General features: G+C 43.4%; 1 protein-coding gene across 1 annotated transcript in view; it reads left to right on the top strand.

The window, feature by feature from the left end:
• The window catches only part of pkd1b (polycystic kidney disease 1b), a 30,713-nt gene extending 12,272 nt beyond the window's left edge, over window positions 1-18,441 (top strand). The window contains exons 12-42 of the mRNA XM_017416050.2: window positions 89-241; window positions 483-623; window positions 1,578-1,860; window positions 1,959-2,061; window positions 2,156-2,284; window positions 3,262-3,412; window positions 3,501-3,638; window positions 3,857-4,001; window positions 4,082-4,801; window positions 6,083-6,227; window positions 6,320-6,575; window positions 6,710-6,905; window positions 7,045-7,212; window positions 8,431-8,571; window positions 8,740-8,950; window positions 9,066-9,189; window positions 9,282-9,425; window positions 9,515-9,929; window positions 10,082-10,193; window positions 10,281-10,498; window positions 11,313-11,515; window positions 11,588-11,785; window positions 12,500-12,654; window positions 13,987-14,187; window positions 15,046-15,220; window positions 15,301-15,483; window positions 15,563-15,667; window positions 15,756-15,890; window positions 15,974-16,176; window positions 16,428-16,539; window positions 16,621-18,441. Of these exons, the coding sequence (XP_017271539.1) occupies window positions 89-241; window positions 483-623; window positions 1,578-1,860; window positions 1,959-2,061; window positions 2,156-2,284; window positions 3,262-3,412; window positions 3,501-3,638; window positions 3,857-4,001; window positions 4,082-4,801; window positions 6,083-6,227; window positions 6,320-6,575; window positions 6,710-6,905; window positions 7,045-7,212; window positions 8,431-8,571; window positions 8,740-8,950; window positions 9,066-9,189; window positions 9,282-9,425; window positions 9,515-9,929; window positions 10,082-10,193; window positions 10,281-10,498; window positions 11,313-11,515; window positions 11,588-11,785; window positions 12,500-12,654; window positions 13,987-14,187; window positions 15,046-15,220; window positions 15,301-15,483; window positions 15,563-15,667; window positions 15,756-15,890; window positions 15,974-16,176; window positions 16,428-16,539; window positions 16,621-17,562 (6,705 nt within the window). The 3' untranslated portion in view covers window positions 17,563-18,441. The remainder of the gene's footprint in view (window positions 1-88; window positions 242-482; window positions 624-1,577; window positions 1,861-1,958; window positions 2,062-2,155; window positions 2,285-3,261; window positions 3,413-3,500; window positions 3,639-3,856; window positions 4,002-4,081; window positions 4,802-6,082; window positions 6,228-6,319; window positions 6,576-6,709; window positions 6,906-7,044; window positions 7,213-8,430; window positions 8,572-8,739; window positions 8,951-9,065; window positions 9,190-9,281; window positions 9,426-9,514; window positions 9,930-10,081; window positions 10,194-10,280; window positions 10,499-11,312; window positions 11,516-11,587; window positions 11,786-12,499; window positions 12,655-13,986; window positions 14,188-15,045; window positions 15,221-15,300; window positions 15,484-15,562; window positions 15,668-15,755; window positions 15,891-15,973; window positions 16,177-16,427; window positions 16,540-16,620) is intronic.
• Window positions 18,442-18,572: the final 131 nt, after the last annotated feature.

The raw sequence follows: 18,572 nt of genomic DNA, 5'->3' as shown, positions 1-18,572 counted from the left end.
TGTATTTGAATTATTACACTTTGAAAGTAGCAAATTTAGAGTAAGTATGTTTTGGCTTTAGTTTATCTTGTCACTCTTGCATTTGCAGAACTCCACAGAGTCTCCTTTAATGAAGCAGTCCATAGAGAGTACAAACAAGAGGATGATCATACTCAGATCTCAGCTGCGCCCAGGCACAGTCTGCATTTTCAACCTCACGGTCTTTAAAAATGGGAGAAGACCCAGCTCTGCCAATCAAACGGTGAACATTGCTTGTTTATGGCTTTGCAACTAGGTTTTTCCTAATCTGCAGCTAAACAGAGAGGGGCATATAAAGTTATGTTGTGTATCAGCTGCTGAGTTTCGAAGACATAACCAACAATGACAGAACTCATCACAGAAGCATACAAAACTGTTCACTGTAGCAGAGCATAATGTTCCTCCGAAAGAGACATTTCAGAAGCTTTTTTTTTTTCAAAACTGTGGTCTCTTATTTGTTTTAGGTGACTGTGACTGGAGCCCCAGCACTTCCTGTGATGGTAAAATGTGTATCCTGTTCTGTTATTTCCTCCATTCACCACATCAGTTACAGCAGCCCTGTTGTGCTTGCTGGAAAATGTGGACTGTGCGACGATCAGGCTCAGGTAATTATGGAATGCCCAACATGCAAATCCATAAAAATAAATGTCAAAATCTCTAAACACTGAATAATATGTTAAAACATGACCATTATACATTATAATAGTTGCAGAAGTGGAAGGTTGATTGTTTCCGTCTTTACTATTCCTTTTTTTCTGTTTATCTTTAATTTAGCTTATAAGTAGATACTTTCATCTGTCTGAAATTCTAGTATTCTTTAGATATTGTCCACCGACATGAAAAACAGGCGGTTTTGAAAAGGAATTGCCTGTGTGTATGTGTTTGTTTGTTAGCAATATATCTTATGAACCTCTGGACAAATTTGAATAAAACTCTCTGATAGTATCATTGGTTGCACATCTTCACCTGATTCACTTTTAGAGTCAAATCAAACCAAGATGACTACCACAGCAAATCAACATTATCAAACACAAAATTTGCTGGAGCTCAGTCAGTTTTAAAGATATTTAGCTCAAATTTGGTGCGGTGGTAGCTGAGAGTCACCCCCAACACACTGCATTAAATCTTTGTTTAAAACTAGCAATTTTCTATATTTTAACAAAATATCTTATGAATAACTGAATGGATTTTAACATGACTTTCAGAAAGTAGTCACTCAACCAACATCTACAACTGATTAATTTCTGGAATCAATCTAATACAAGATGGCAACCACAGCTAATCAACCTTAGCAAAACCAAAAATAGCTATAAATCAGAAGATTTCACAGACATTAAGCTAAAATTTGGTGTCAGAATAGTTGAAAGTCATCCCCATCACATACTCAGAGTGCTTACAGATTGCGTAACACCTTTTTATTAAAACTTTGGCATGCAAGGCGGGAAATCATATGTGTTCCTTTTAGGGATGCTAGTTTCAGAATGTTTAGTAACTAATTAGCAGTTAATATTTGTATGATATTCAGCATTCAGGTTTAATTTACAATGTTTTTCACACAGTACAAATGGAGAGCTGAAGACCAGAGTGGCCTGCCCCTTGACCTCAATGACATCACAACTTCTACAGGAAGACGTTCCCCAAAGTTGGTGGTGCGTTCAAGCGTCCTGCAGTCAGGTCGTAGTTATTCCTTTGTCCTGAATGTGTCCCAACCTGGCAGCATGCGGTGGGGAGGTGCCAGCTTGACGATACAGGCCAGTGGTCTACCACGAGATGGCGTCTGTGAACTCAGTCCAGAGTCACAAATACAACTGTTGGAGACTGTCGTCACCTACAGTTGTTCAGGTAACACCGAACTTTTGTTTTTTACAAAGTGGTCAGATATGTCTAATTTTATAGTATTTTATTCACCATATTTGTTTATGCTTTGTCAACATTGGCAGGATGGCATGATGATGACAGCGAGACCTCTCAGCTGATCTATACCTTCCAAGTGGCACCATTTCAACCCTCCAGCCCTGTTTACCGTGTGCTCACTCTCTACAGGTGAATCAATCATCTCACAGTTATATCACTGTTATATATTTGTACATTCACCAGTAATATTAGCAAGGTATCAACTTTATTTTTTCTCCCCAAGAGGTACTCGCTCAACATTCAGCTGCTTGGTCCCTATGGGAAGTCCTGGGCAAAAAGAAAACACAACAGTTATCACAGTTACTGTAATCATAGAAAACCATCTGGGAGCAAAAGTCACAGCTCTGAACAGGTAATTTGTAAGAAAAAAAACATACTTTTACTATTATGAGCCACAATATACAGAAATACAGCATTGCATGCACTTAGTCATTTCAGCTGTTTTTAAAAGCACCTGGAAATTTGCTCTTGTCTTTACTACTGAAAAACAAATGCATCCACTGTGACAGAAACATATCATATTGTGTTCTGGTACTAGAATGCATCTATAAGGAACAGCTATTTACGTGCACAAACACAATCAACTTAAAAGCACCACACACCTTGTTTAGACTGTGGGAGGAAGATACATTTAGGATTTTTCCGCTAAAATGTTCCAGGTGCTAGTTTAGCGTTGGTCCAAGGGTGGTTTCATGCATATTACCTGCCTCCTTTCATGGCAAAGTTTTAGACTAAACTCATCTTGTGTAAAGAAATGATAGAGTTCTAACTGTTTTCATTAAAAAACAAAGCTATGCACAATCTCATGCAATATTGTGAGATGTCATGCATTTTGGAGTTTTCTAATGATTGTTGGCCTTCTTGAATTGGCTTTGCTCCAAAAGTTAATCCGTTGTAGAGCTGTATCAAACGATTCTTTCCTAGGAGTTTCCTTGAAATCCATCCAGTGGTTCATGTGTAGTTCAAACATCTCCTCAAGGGTCCTGCAAAGACCTCATTCTGGCTGATTTTTGATGTCCTAGCTGGGTTATCATTCAGTGTGAAGCAGGCCTTAAGAATTGAGCTAATCTATAACTTATGGATAATTTTACTTCAAATAAAGGTTTTCAGAGATATTTTAATAGCTTTAAAGTTAAACGAATACCCCAGTAAATACGTAAAAGGTTGGTTTTGTTACTTATTTTGCACTCTTCTGAAAACTGTACCTTTGCGTAACTGAAATGAAATCCTTATTTTTATGTGTGGCAAGAAGGACATTCAAATCAGGCACCATCTCTGTGTCAAGTTCTTTGTGAACTCCCACATTGTCCCGATGCCTCTGTTCTTCAGGACACTGATAGTTGAGAATCCACAAAGTGACCAAGCTGACGATCAGTGGATCCGAAACAAGAGCCAGACAGAACTGTGGGCCCTGGTCCAACACGCCAACCCTCAGGAGATCATCCCTTATTCCATTGCTCTCATCAGCAAGCTCAATCAGGTATGTTCTAAGCTCTTATTGTCAGATTTCGGAGCCTCTAATAACACTTACGCTGATGGCGATTATTTAGTTTTCCTTTGATCAACAGATGAAGTTTGGGGGGTCTGCAGAGGAGCTCGCAAACAGGAGGGAGATCCGGGAAAATGCGACCCAAGCTCTTGTGTCCGTCCCTGTGTCTTCCTTACAGGACGTGGACCAGCTCAGCTCAGCACTTACACAATCTACTGTGAGAAAGCCAAGTGCATGGTTTCTAAACCTTGTTCTCAACTTCCTGAATGACATGCAATCAGCATTATTAGACCAAATGCTAAAGAAAAGATTATCTTCAAGGGGCTTGAATATGCATACTGTATAAAACTATGACGGAAAATCACTTAAGATCTCCCCCAAGTTTCTTTAATCATTTTACTGTTGTTGAAATTATACCTTCTCTCTGTGTTCCAGGCAGTTCCCAGTGAGCTGATATCTGAGAGCTGCCATGAAGGAGTTTTGGAAGCTGTGGGACAAATGATCCATGTGATAGACCAGAAGGCTAGGCCCACAGATTTGCCATCTTTAGACTTAGGAAGAAACATCCTTGACATTATAGGTGCTGCTATCCACCCACCATCTCCAACATAAAACAAACCGTTGATTCTCAAAATGACCAGACATTCTCTGTTTCTCCAGGTAGTACCATAGCTGCTGTATCTGAGTCAACCGGTGTTTCCAGTTCTCACTCAGCCAACTCAAGACGTCCACAGGCAGTTTCTGTAGTCACATCAGCACTGAGCCATGCTGGAGCCTTAATGCGTGCTTTCGTGCACTCACGAGTTCTGGGAGATGCAGCCATTTTGTTTTCCAACAGTTATATCAAGACACTTGGCTTCCATGGAGATCCTTTGGACCTCCTTTGCTCTCACCAATCAAATCAGTCTAATAGAAACCCGACTTCACGGTCATCATCAGCTGAAGGATTTAAGAGCTCTCCTTTGTGTCCATTTCTAATCCCCACTTCCCTCAGTGCCCACCTGAGGAGGCAGAGTTCTGAGGTGGTGCAGGTGTGGTTTTGTGTGGATGGGGCACTGGAGTCAAATCCTTTGCTGAGTGCAGCTGACCCTCCCATCTCCACCACCGTGGCTGCCATGGAGCTCACCACTCCTCAAGGTCAACCCATACCCATCCAGGACTTGGACCCAGAGCAAGCCATCCGGGTCACCCTGCTCAACAGGTCCCCTGTGACTCAGGGCAATGCAGGTGGGAATTGGAGAGTAAGCGAAGACAGGAATGGAACATGTCTCGCAGTAACGCTCCCAAATGAGGAACAGCTGAATTTCACTGTTAGGGCTCCAGATGACCTGCATGAAAATGCAGGTTTATACATCTCCTTCATTTTCAGCCTGGCTCCAGGTACAGTATTGCACAATGGTGTGATTGTCTTTAAGATCTTTAAGGGTCTTTGAATGACCTCCATTAAAATAAAATAAAAAACAGAGTTTAAATCTGACTGAACTGATGAGCTAATGGTTAGCCAAGACCAAAGTGGATTGCTGCCATTCTAAACCAACTCCACTTTCAAAACATACATAGCAGTTCATATAAATTGACATGGCTCAGTGAATGTGGATTCAGTTCAGACCGACAACAGCGAAGTTTTAAAATATTTATTAAGACCACTAAGCTAACGGGAATGCTAGTTCCCAGGACAGCACTCTCTGCGTGAGGCAGGACGGGACTTGGAACTGGTAAGTCCGCCGAGGGTCTTGAGAGGAGTGTGACAGAGTCTGTTAGCAAAGGGTTAGGGCGAGAGCAGTAGTCCGGGGACAGACGAGAGGTCAAAGCCAGGAGATCAGAGATAGAAAGCCAAATCCATAGAAGCACAACCAAGACGCAGAGTCCAGAGACGAGAAGCGAGGTCGGTTTCCGTGAGTCAGAGTCAGAGTCCGTGGCAGTATCAGGCGTGGGTTCGAGAACAGGAAGTCAGGCATGGGCTGTGAAGAAACGCTGGACATCTACTCGGAAAACCTTTCAATAATCTGGCAAAGTCTGTGAGTAGGTGGTGAACTTAAGTAGGAGCAGTAACAGGTGAAGATGATCATGATGATGACTGTGGCATGAGAGCAGGAGGCATGGCAGGAGCAGTGGAACTGTGACATAAATACTGTTTTATAAATCTTTACATCAATGTCTATTTCACACTATAAGGTGATTTTGGCAGAAATATTATGTTCAAGCTAAAGGCACCCAGATTGCTACAGCTAGCTGCAGTTTTTTCTCCTACACATACTGCGCCCCCCCCCCCAAAAAAAAAAAAAAAAAATCCATGCAAATAACCATGAAATGCAAAACTGACAGCACTGTGAAAGTTTATAAAATAGCTTTTGCTTGAACCATCGTTAACATTTTGGTCTTGGCTCAGACTAGATGTTAGCTTGTCAGTTTGGTCAGAATTAAAGTCTATTTCTGTAAACTGAAGTCATTCAAATAGCTATTTACAACAATTAAGATTTTAATCAAGTCTAACTGCTTTTCAACAAATAAGTTTATATTTCAGGAAATCTGAAATTGTTTACTTTAGTGAGTCATGCAGCACATACATGAAAGTTCCTAATCCTACTGTATATATATGTGGAGTTTTGCTTAAATTATGAATTTAAAAAGCAGTTATCAGTCTGCATTATATATCTCTAGGAGCTACTTCAGTGAGTTTGGGACATGTCAAGATAAAAGTGATCTCAGCAACTAATGCATCCCAGGATTCCCTTGTGAGAGAGAGCGCTCTCACGCTCTCTGCTGAGACCCCCTCTTCAGAGGAAACCATCTTTCTGTCTCCACTGTGAGTCTCAACACGTCTTGCCATAACTTGATGCTCAGATTGCGCAGTTTGATTCCTATTAATATATATATATATATTTTAATATTCAACAGTTTGAGTGGTACAGATCGGCCTCTCTCTGTCAGCCTGGCCTCATCTCTGAACAACAGCAGGTCTGTCCAAGTGTCAGTGTGCATCTTCAGCTCTCTGTGTCAGTACTACGATGTGAAAGATAGGCGCTGGAGGAGTGAGGGTCTTCGGTCGCTGGAGGGCAGCACACTACACACGACTCTCTGTCTCGCCCAGCACCTCACCATGTTTGGGGCCAGTTTGTTTCTTCATCCTGGGGCTGTTGTTCTGCTGCCACCGGTATGTCAGAAGGCGAGCAGTTAGCAGGAGCCGTTTTCTTGCTTTCTTTTTCAGGACTTTTCTTGGTTTTCGCCAACTTAACTTCCCTTAAGTGGATTAGGATGCAGTCGTCTGTGCCTTCTGTTTGTCTGCAGGCAGATGAGCCCATGCAGAACATGGTAGTGGGGATTGTGTGCGCTGTCCTGGTTGCGCTTCACCTGCTTGTGGGGCTCATTGCGCACAAACTGGACCACTTGGACAGGGTGAGGCTGAGCCAAGTCCCTCTGTGTGGTCGACCAGGACTGTACCACTACAGAGTGTTGGTGAAAACTGGCTTGAGGCCTGGAGCAGGTCAGCCAATAACAACCACTTCGACATGAAAAAAAATGCCCCAAAGATGCTATAAATGATTGTATTTTCATAGCATGTCACCTAAATTCTCTAATTGCATGTGATAAAAAAAGATTACCACTGTGGCATACTCCATTAGGCACCACAGCACATGTTGGCATCTGTCTGTATGGCGTGAGCAAGAGCGGTTCTCGCCATCTGCAGAGGGACGGAGCTTTTCAGCGCTGCGGCCTGGACCAGTTTCAGGTGGAGACAGATGACAACCTGGGAGAGATTTGGAAAATTCGCATCTGGCATGACAACACAGGTATCCATCCATCCATTTTCTTTACCCGCTTCTCCATTCCGGGTCGCAGGGAGCTGGTGCCTATCCCCAGCAGTCACTGTGCGAGAGGCGGGGGACACCCTGGACAGGTCGCAAGTCCATCACAGGGCCACATAGAGACTAACGAGACAAACAACCATTCACACTCTCCCTCACACCTAGGGACAATTTTAGAGTCATTAATTAACCTAACATGGATGTTTTTAGTCTGTGGGAGGAAACTGGAGTACCCGGAGTAAACCCACGTGTGCACAGGGAGGACAACACAGGTATATGGAATAAATAAATAAAAGCAAACTGGAAACCCTAGAAAAGGAGGTGGGTTTTGTGAGGTGCAAAAAAACAACAACAACAACTTGTCACTGATGATTTAGTGACAAGTGAGGGTGTCAAAACTGGTTACAAAAAGAGCATTCATCACAGGTTTGAACTTTCTAAGCAAAGTTTGGTCGTGGGTCCCCAGTTTGTGCTAAACTTCATCAGAGAATCAGATCTCCTAATGAATTAAAATTCTCACTAAATTAAAAGCCTGGCAGTCCTCAAAGGGCTTGAAGTGCGTGTTAGGGGTTCAGTCTCAGCTACTACCCCACCAATTTTAGCTCAATATCGGTAAATTTGACAAAGTTATAGCCATTTTTTTGGGTTTGCTAATGTCAATTAGCTGTGGCGGATTTCATGATTCCAAAAGTTAGTCAGTTATAGCTGTACATCCAATGGGTACACCTTTTAAGTATCAGTAAAATTCATCCAGTGATAGAAGATATTTCCTTAACAGGAAGCCACATGAACACACAGACACAGACAAAAAAAAACATTATGGCCTGCTGCTTTTCTTTTTCTTTTCCCCCATCTCCCGTACATAATATATATTGTGAAAAGATTCAGCAGTTTCCGTGGGAAATGCCAAAGCTTGAAATCACCGTTGGCTGTGACTTTCGATTCCTCGACTGAGAGGAACACAAGCTCCTCTCAGACAAACAGAAAGCTACTCAATGCATACAGTATTCTGTGGTCACGTGAGTCCATATTGCAACTTGCTTTTGGTAAATCATCATGATCTGTGGCACCATGCACAACGTTTCTGACCACAGAAACAAAACATTCTGAGATTACTAGTCATGGATCTTTATGTGCTGTAGATGTAAGATTAACTTTTTTTCTCCTTTAACAAAGTAACCTGAACGTCCTTGATGTAAACAGGTTTGGACCCATCCTGGTATATTCAGCATGTGGTGGTATGGGACCCTCAGACAGACCACATGTTCTTCTTTGTGTTGGAAGAGTGGCTCTCTGTGGCAAATCAGAAGAACAGCACGGTGGAGAGGGAAGTCCTAGCCTCATGTAAGCGCATTATCATTTAAATTTTTTTTTAGCCCATAAGCTTGAAACGTCTCCGGATGGCATGCCTTTTGTTGTAGCCACGCATACTTTATTCAAAAGTAGGACCCATTTCCACCGACAGATCTGCAGTAATAACACCTTTTTCGCTTTTCGGTTTGTCCTCCCCAGGTCCGGAGGAGCTCACTCAGTTTCGGCGGGTCTTCACCTCCCAGCTGATATTTGGAATGGCAGAGGGAAACTTGTGGCTGTCAGTGTGGGAACGACCTGCTCACAGCTCTTTCACCAGGGGTCAGAGGGTTGCCTGTAGTGCTCTAATGCTTCACCTTTACCTGGCACTGGGTACTCTGTGGTTTGGGGCTGTTGGGATGAAAAATCACAGGTGAGATGATCTGTCTTAACAGGACAACTAGGACCATTTTAAGCCGATATGAGACTAAAATTTCAACTCTGGAGGACTGAGAGATTGAAAGTGATTTATATCCTTCTTATACAAGTGGAACCGTGTCAGCCCATCTGTTGGTTAACGGGGAGACGGTTGCCGTGGGGATGGTCATTGCCTTGTTAGTTTTCCCGCTTCAGTGTTTCCTCTGTTTCTTGTTCCGAAAAGCTGGCAGTCAGGTAACTCCTCCAAGTTTCAAAATACTTGACAGACCAGATTTTCTTTTGCCGACCGTGCACTAAAAAATGGCAAATGTGTGACTGCTACCCAGGTTACTTTAGACGTGTCAGCTCCTCCCTCTCCAGTTTGTCGGTCTGTGGAAATGGACATCTGTCACATCCAATCAGAAATCTCCGGCCCCTCCTTCCTGTCTTTTTCAGATTCTTCTGGCCTTTTTCAAGAAAGTCCTTCATCTGTGAGACCACATGCAAACGCACAAAACACACATTTACTCTTTGCCCCCATCGTATTTCTTGCAGTTACAGCACAAATGTTCTTCTGCAGCTTCTGGAAAGCAAGGCGTTGGACTCTAGGATCCTGGACTTCTGGACTGCCTCTGGTTTGGTCCCACAGATGGGGGTACCAAATCAAGACGGTGTGACAGCATGGTCGTCACACGACAGCCTCCTCAGTCTGCCTGAAGGCTCTGGCCCCCCAAAGATGATCCCACCCTCAACTGCGCAAAGGTCTACTCGCCAGCTGAAACGGAAGAAGGCTGTGACGCAACTCCACCTGGCTTCACCCGTATCTCCCTTCCCTCCCTCTGCTCTTCTTTCTTCTTTGTGCTCACATTCCCTGATTGAGGGCCGTTCCCGTTTCAACAGCTCTTCTGCTCAGCCAAGCCAAAAGTATCCCCACCCGAGTGCCAGTCCAGTTGAGGTCCATAACCACAACAGGGCAACACTTCTAACTCTGTCTGGTAAGTTCGTACGTATGGTCCCCTGTCCACACAAATTGGTTTTTGAGCGGTTTTGCCCCAAGTTGCTGCAAAATTCTTGTAAATTATGCAAAATACTCCAAACTTAGTCTCAGGAAATTGAAAAGAAACTCTGATTATGATCCTGGTGCCAGAAGAGGATCTCCTGATGTCTATAGCAGCGGCGGAGGATGCTTCAGATGCGATCCACAGCAACTCGGACAGCGGCCGGGACTCTCCAAGGACCACGACTTCTTTCACAGCCTCGTAAGAAGCAGATCTGAGCGTCCCGTATTTTGCCTTCCAAAATAGTTTTAGTGTTCCAGCGAATGTTCTCCACGCTATCTGTTCTAGGCCAAGCACCTCTTGGAGCAGCTGGTCAGAAGGACAGGGTTCTTCAGAGTCCTTGGATGAAGCAGAAATCGGCCAACCAGAGGCTCAGGTCAACCCCTCGCTGTTTGGGGAAGCGTTTTATAAATGCTCCTCTGTGCTGTCAATGGAGTCTGTGGCAAGCACCTTCCTACCAGACCCTTTGCACGAATCCATCTGCTCCTCCTCTACAACACGTATAGGTAACTGGTCAGACGTATGTCAGCTGGAGTTTACTCTCTCCTCACAGCAAAAAGGACTTTTGTTTGAAAATCAACATTCATGAATTTTGGGCTTTTTCAGGATTTTAAACTGGAGTAAATATTCATAGCGAGTTACACCTTGACCTATGTTTTTTTGTATCCATCAATAAGCTTATTATTATTATTATTGTTATTATTATTATGGTTGAATATTTGATAATTCTTCTTGGTATAATTCGTAGAGTTCATTTAAATTGGTTGGTTTCCTGGCACAGATCCAGCTCTCAAGCATAGTCCACAAATTTTCAGTTGGGTTGAGGGCAGGGCTTTGGGAAGCCATTCCAGAAGCTTAACGTTTTTGCCTGATTTATACAGTCGAAAACTGAGTTGTCAAATTTAAAACAAGAGCAAATGAGAAGATCTGGATATAGAGCTGATGTTATAAACACCAATCTATTTTGTGTTTTGCAAGATATTAATCAAATCCCACCATTAACGTTTGATGAAAACCTTGTAAGCAATATTAAACCCATGGAAACTTCAAGAAAATTATTGATAACTTTAGTCAAACTCGACTGAGCAAAAGGCTTTGGGTTCCGTGCTTAACCTATTTGATCTCATCTTTGTGGAAATCCAGTTTGGAAATCCAGCTGTAAGGATTTCAGTTATGAAATTTAAATCAAATGTCTGTGCTGAAGTTGAGTAAACCACCAGTTTTTCCATATTGAATTTTAAATTGCTTTTTAATGGTTTAGTCATTTTAATAACATTTCTTTTTAAAAATTATAATTTTTGCCTGGTTTTCCCAATGTAGGAGTTGCTCGAGGTCAGCCTGGCTGGTTCCTCCCACCGTGGGTCCTGCGCGTTGTTTACCCCCTCATTACTTTCCTGATTGGTGCCTGCCTGGCAGTGGTGGGACTCTATGGAAGTCTCTTCTCCAAAGCAGTATTACTCATGTGGCTGGTGTCTGCTCTCACTGCGTTTTTTACTTCCATTGCGCTGCTGGAACCTCTCAAGGTGAGTTCACACGTGGCTCTTAGACCCGTGAAGGGACGTTCTTCTCATTTGCACCTCCATTGCCTCGAGCAGGCGTGTGTGCAGGCCTTGATCTGCGCCGTCCTGTGGGGTCCTGTGGATCCAGAGGTAGAAGAGCTGCTGGCTCAGGAGACCACCGTGGTCAGGACGTCAGGTGTATCCAGTAGGAACATTCGGCCACCATGCGGCTATGGGCTGCTGCAGGCGAAGGAAGAGGCTCGCAAAACACAAGCTCTGCGGTCACTCATGAGGGCAAGAATAACAAAACAAAAACAAAATAAAAAATTGTCTCCAGAAATATGTATTTGTGTGAATACTGACTGAGCATTCACACTAGTTTTTTTCTGCATATTTTGCGCTTTTTAATCATTTACATATCAAATTTAGCTTATTCAAGTGTTGTGACTTGAGTTTTTTGCTTCATACTTTTCAAAATATTTGACTTTATTTCCAAATATATTACCCATAGAAATAAAAAGAGATCTCTAATTCATTCTTCTGTTTGAAACCAACTTCCTTTATTTTTTTCTTATGCTCTTTTTATCTCTTTCTTACCCTTTTAATATTTTTAGTAAGCCTTTTTGCTACTTCTAGCTTTTAGCTACCCTTCTGCTATTGTAGCTCTTTGCTATCTTTGCCTTTTGCTGGCATTTTGATACTTTTAGTTTTGAGCTAGCAATTTGCAACTTTCAGTTTGAAACTAGTTTTTTGATTGTTTTAGTTAACCTTTTGCCACTTCTAGCTTTTAGCTACTGTTTTGCTAATGTAGCTCTTAGCTATGCTTTTGCTACTTTTGCCTTTAGCTATCATTTTGCTGCTTTTAGTGTCAAGCTAGCATTGTGCTATTTTTGGTTTGCGTTCTGCCTTTTGTAGCTTTAACAGTGCAGTTTTTTCCTTAGCATTTTCACACAAAATGTTTTCCCATTTATTTATTTATTTTTTAATTCTCCTGCATCTCTTCTGCAGCACTGTGTTGGCCAGCTGGTATTTCTACTGCTGGTGCTGATGGTGAACTACCAGGACAGGTTGGAGCAAACCCAGGCCAGGCTGCTGTGCTCCACCGTCCGGCAGCTGCTTCACACAGCACCCGCAGGGTGCCCCAACCTCACCTCGCTCAAAGAGTAAGAACAACATTCCACTTCCTGCTGTCCAAAGGTTCAGGACTGTGCAAAAAGTGGCAACAAATCTCAAGTTAGGAACAGTGTTAAAATATAAATTCTAAAACTACATGTGGCCTACCACCTTTGGTGCCAGAATTTTAAACTGTGACTGTCTTACTGTAAGATGAGGCAAAGCTATGTTCACTTTGGACAAATCTTGAAAATGTTACGTGCAATTTCATTTGATAAAACCCCAAACAATCTGTTGTGTTTATAGTATGTGTTGAAAACATTTTCCATATCCTACCACATCCAATTTTGGTTCAATATTTTTAGAATTGAATTAATTATAGCCATTTATGTGTTTGCTAAGGTTGATTAGCTGTGATGACCATCTTAAATCGGATTGACTACAAAACTTAATCAGTTGCAGATGTACAACCAATGATTACTTTCTGAGAGTTTCATTAAAATCCGTTTAGTGGTTTATGAAATATTTTGCAAACAGACAGACATGGCTGACTTCAGCAGTTAATGCCAAAATCTCCAGCAAAGATGTTGCACAATGAGTTGTGTTCAGAGTATGTGTTGCGGATGACTCCCAGCTACTACCACACCAAATTTTAGCTCAATATTTATAAAACCAACTGGGTTCTAGTCATGTTTATGTTTGCCAAGCTCAAATGACTGTGGCAGCCATTTTAAATTGCCTTGATTCCAAAAGTTAATCAATTGTAGATGTACATCTGATGATCATTTTCAGAAAGTTTTATTAAAACCCATGCAGTGGTTCATGAAATATTTTGCTAACAGACAGACTGAGCTGAATCCAATATTTAATGGAATCATTTCACGTAAAAGCCTTGTGTGATTAGTTAGTTCTTGAACTATGTGTTGCGCACGACTATCAGCTACTACCACACCAAATTTAGGCTCAATAGCTGTGAAATTGACTGAGTTAGAGGCATTTTTGTGTTTTCTAAGTTCAATTTGCTGTAGCGGCCATTTTGAATTGCATAGACTCCAAAACGTAATCGTTTGTAGAGGCACATCCAATGATTACTTTCTAAGAGTTCGATTAAAATCTGTCCACAGGTTCACGAGGTATCTTGCTAACAGACAGACACCTATTACAGTCCACTTTTAGCTTTTCAACAATGGGGCGTTAGAAAATATTCATAGTCGTTTTATTTGCTGGGAGCAGTTTGAGCCACAGGTTTAAATACACACACGGCGTCATTATTTACATCAGCAGGACTGCATTTACGATTGGTTGCAATGAAAAACAAAAAAACTGGCCAATCAGTCGTTTCCAAAGGGTCTCAAACTCTTCTTCTTTTTGTTGTCACCTAGCTGGTCAGAGGCCGAGCGGTGGACGAGTCACTCTCTGGTGAAGCACCTCCACCAAACCCCCCAGCTGCAGCTCGTTGGGCTGCCTCGACTGCAGTTCTCGCCCCCACCCGACGACCCCGGGGTTGACCTTTTAGGGAACGCCAGCGCAGCGACGCTCCAGCTGCTGGCTGCCGCGCGCATCTCAGACGCAGGCAGGAGAGGGTAGGCTGGGTGACTTTTTTTGCTTCTAAAAAAAAAAAAAAACGACTAAGTGCAGAAGACAAGCAATAATCTTTATGCTTGTGTGTCTGTTAGCAAAATATCTCATGAACCATGGGATGAATTGTAATGAAACCTGCAGAAAGTAATCATTCAGTGTACATCTAAAGCTGATTACTTTGTGGAGTCATTCTGATTCAAAATGGACGCTGCAGCCAACTGAAATCATTAAATACAAAAATAACTATAACTCAGTCAGTTTTACGGATGTTAATATAACATTTGGTGTGGTAGTGGCTGAGGCTGATCCACGACAAATTATCTAAGGGTAAATAGATTGTGCGAGATCTTTATTCAAAATTTTCATTAGCTATTTAGTCGACTCCATCTGTCTGTTAGCAAGATATCTCATGAACCACTGGGCGTATTTTAATGAAACTTTCAGAAAATAATCACTGGATGTATGTCTACAACTGATTTAGTTTTGAATCCAATTCAATTCAAGATGGCCACCACAGATAATTGGACTTGGCCAACACAAAAACGGCTAACAGTCAAGTTAGTTTTTATAGATATTGAGCTAAAAATTGGTGTGGTAGGTGCTGAGAGTCATTCACGACACATACTTTGAGCGTGACAGCTTGTGATATTGCATCTAACAGTTTTTTTAAGGTTTGATCAAAACCGCTAAAACTCTGTCATTTCTCGCCATAAATCTTAGTTTAGAACACTGGCATGAAAGGTGGCGGACGATAAGTATTCCTTCAAGAAATGTTAGGTCTTAAGTCTAATTTTTAACTCAGTAGGTGTTATTGGAAAAGTAAAAGTGTCATATATATGTGTTTTTCTTTGTAATTTCAGGCATAAAACTCTTTGTATCGACTTTACACAGCGCCACAGAGAATCCGGAGTGTTTCTGTGTGTGTCCGTACGACTAGAGCCGACCGGGTCGCACGGCGTCGCCTCCTTCCTCTCCGTCCGTCCGCTCCTCGCCCCCCCGTCCCTCTCAGCACCGGACCTTCGTGTGGCCCTCACGGTAGCAAATAAAGAATGCACCTCCTTTCATTTTCTAAACGAAGCTTCGGAGTTGCTCAACTCTACGGAACTGTCCTGCAGGTTTTTCTCCTCGTCTCCGCCCTCGTCCTCCAAGTCGGCGAGCTGCGGGCCGCGGTCAGGGAGCGCGCTCAGTGCATCCGTCGGCGCCACCGCTGGTTCCAGCTCCTCTTGAGCTGTTTGTCTTTGGCGACGGCTGTCCTGCAGCTCCGCTCCCTTTCGCTCGCTTCTGGGTGTGTTTATAAGGTAAAATTTCAAAACGTATTCGAGATCCACGGGGTTTTACATCTGCTGCGTCATTTCCTGACATGTGTGTACCGTTCAGATACGGTCCGAGCGGGACGACTTCGTTGACTTCCATGGTGCTGCTCTGCTGGCAGAAAGGTCCTCGCAGTGCGCTGCAGTCCTGCTCCTGCTGCTCGTCCTGAAGGTGAATATGAGCTGCAGTTCACGGTTACGGAACAACACCGGGTCACGGGTTTGACACTTTTGTGAGTTTCTGTTGCTGTGTACCCCAGCTTCTGGGAACCTTCAGGTTTGCGTGGCGGTGGGTGATGATAGGCAGAGTTGTGCAGGGAGCCCAGAGGAAGCTGTGGGCCATCGCCATCCTGACGCTGCTGCTGCTTCTAACCGGCGCTCACCTCGGACACGCGGTATGAGAAGGAATTTTCTGCTGGAAGGGATGTTCCGGTGTCTTTGACGCGGCTTTGTGTTTTGTTTTGTTTTTTTGCTTCAGCTTTTTTCCCAGTCAGTGGAGGGTTTCCTGTCAGTGAAGCAGAGCGGGGTCTCGACCATGTCCTTACTTTGTAACCAGAGTGTGCTCCGCAAGCTCTGCAGGGTCCACCCGGTCCTGGGACCCCTTTATGGACTACTTGTGCTTGGCAGCAGCATCTGGCTCCTTGCAAAACTCTGTGGAGCCATTCTCATGTCTGCATGCAGGTATGTAATGTCACTTTTTGAGGACGCATAAAAAACCCTTTTTGCCTTTGCTAAGAAGTTGAACCAACCAGTGCGATGCCCAGCGGTGTTGAGGCCGTTTTAGCGTTTGCTGAGATTGATTAGCTTTGAAAGGGGTTGACTCCAAAAGTTTATCAGTTGCAGAAGCACATCCAATGATTACTTTAGGCAAAGACATCATCACCCACTGCCAAGAGTCTAATGGACGTTGTAATTGTTCGTATGTCCTCAAGGGTGAGGCAGGCAGAGGTGTTTCAGCTGGCCATGGAACCTCACGACTATGAAATGGTGGAGTTTTTCATCAAGAGACTCAAGCTGTGGATGGGACTCACGAAAGCCAAACAGGTAAAACGACAAAAAGATAGTTGGGAACTATGTCAGTGGAAAGACTTCTGATAGTTGCTAACCCTGCCAATTCTTTTCTAGTTTAGGCACAGGGTGAAGTTCGAAGGCATGGACTTCCTTCCGTCTAGATCTTCGCGGGAGTCTTGTTTCTCCAGTCTGTCTCCCACCCGTCCCTCCCCTCAATCCCCATCTTCATCTCCCTCGATTCCGTCACCCCGTCCGCTGTCCTGTGTCGGCCCGGAGGACTTGTCGCTCTTCAAGCCAAGGCTGGAAGTTCGTCCGATCCTGGACAGCCTGGAGCCCACCGTCAGTGCCTTGCTGTCTCGTTTCGACCGGGTCAACCAGTTAACAGAAGACATTTATGATCTGGAGCTTCAATTAGAGAAAGCTCAAGACAGGTGGAGAAAGAGACGGATGAGTCACGGTAAGAAAAGGGAAATGAAACTTGGAGGGTCTGAGGAGCCAAAAGAGCCGGGAGGGGAAAGGGTAACAGGGGAAGTTAGGCGCAGGAAGGTGGGTCTTTTTTATCCAAGCAACCGAGTTTTACTTCCATCCTTCTATCCCTTTTCTCCCTCCACGCCGCAGACGCCTGCCGCTTTGTTGTGCAGTTTTCCCCGTGTGCGCAGCTCCTACTCTGAATCAGAATCAGCGCCATTTCAGCCTCGGCCGTCTGGCGGCAGGACTTCCTTAGGCGTCACTTTAACCGCACCCGCAGCGCCTGTCTGTGGTCCATCAGATTCCGCCGTCCAGTTCCCCAGGAGGAGAGCGTGGCATTCTGGGAGCTCTCGTTCAGCTGACGCTGCTCAGAGGGCCTCCCAGTCCTCAGGAGTCGCACCAAACACTGAAGAGAATTTGACATTCCCGAAAGCCAGACCTGGAAGCGAAGAGCAGGAAAACAGGTGCATATGCAGTGGGGTTCCACTGAAGAGGAAGGCTTGGATCTCTGAAAGTGAGGAAGATCCTGTTTTCACATCGGAAGAAAACTCAAGACCTCAACCAGTCATGGACTTTGTTTTGAATTAGAGTCACAGCATTTATTGGTTGGTCATTATCAGCTATGACTTGGCAAACAACTAGACTGTCGCGCTGTAAATTTCACGATGCAACGCTGTTTAGTTGTACCGATTAGGTTTTCTGCTTGGTGGAACGGCAGTCTCAGGTCTGATTTCCACATCAGTTTATTCATTCTCCCCTTGCAAACCCCATCAACAAATCACTAAACACAACGACAAATTTAAAATCACAACGACATGAACCTACCAGAAGAGGCAGGTACCACTGGGGAAACATGAGACATCTCTGATTGGTTGACGGTGCTGTTTGGCTTTTTAATTTGAAATTTTATGATCAGTCCCGAGCATGTCCAGCGTCACCTCATATGTATGTCCTGACTCAAAAATATTCTTGCATAGCGGCAGCTGCAGCTACGTTTGGGTCAACGGTAACGTCCAAGTTTTCTTAAACACGCTACAGGCAGAATAACTTCTGGTTCAAAAGCCAAACGGCGCTGTCGTCGAATCAGCGATGTCTTATGTTTCCCCAATGGTACCTACCTTTTCTGGTAGGTTAATGTCATTTTGTTTTTGAAGATGTCGTTGAATTTTTAAAATTTGTTATCTTTCGTGATTTGTTGATGTAGATTTGCACTTCAGGGCCACCGTACTGGTCTGGTTTAGTTGCCTATCTTTTCAGGACTCGTTCTGATGTGGTCTGAGGCCCAGTCCTGATATGGTGTAACATCATTTTTGGATTAGGGTTAAGGTGTGAACTGAGTTTAAGTTAGGGTTAATCATGTATTGGTATGGTTAGAGTTATGAGTACATAAGTGAATGGAAGTCAATATGACGACCTAATAAGGACAGAAATAGAAACTTGTGTGTTTCTGTTAATAAAAAGTTATATTTAGGCAACATGTTGTCACTGATATTTTTTAAAAATTGACATTTTTCTGCTTTACAGTAGCATATTTTCTAAGGGATACTGTAGATATCGGAGTCTACGGCTGAACAAAGACATGACCGATTGGTCTAGAA

This window comes from Kryptolebias marmoratus, linkage group LG17, assembly GCF_001649575.2.
Source record: "Kryptolebias marmoratus isolate JLee-2015 linkage group LG17, ASM164957v2, whole genome shotgun sequence".
In the NCBI taxonomy this organism is placed as follows: Eukaryota; Metazoa; Chordata; class Actinopteri; order Cyprinodontiformes; family Rivulidae; genus Kryptolebias; species Kryptolebias marmoratus.
The sequence above is the reverse complement of the archived record's forward strand: the minus strand, read 5'-3'. Positions and strand labels throughout refer to the sequence as shown.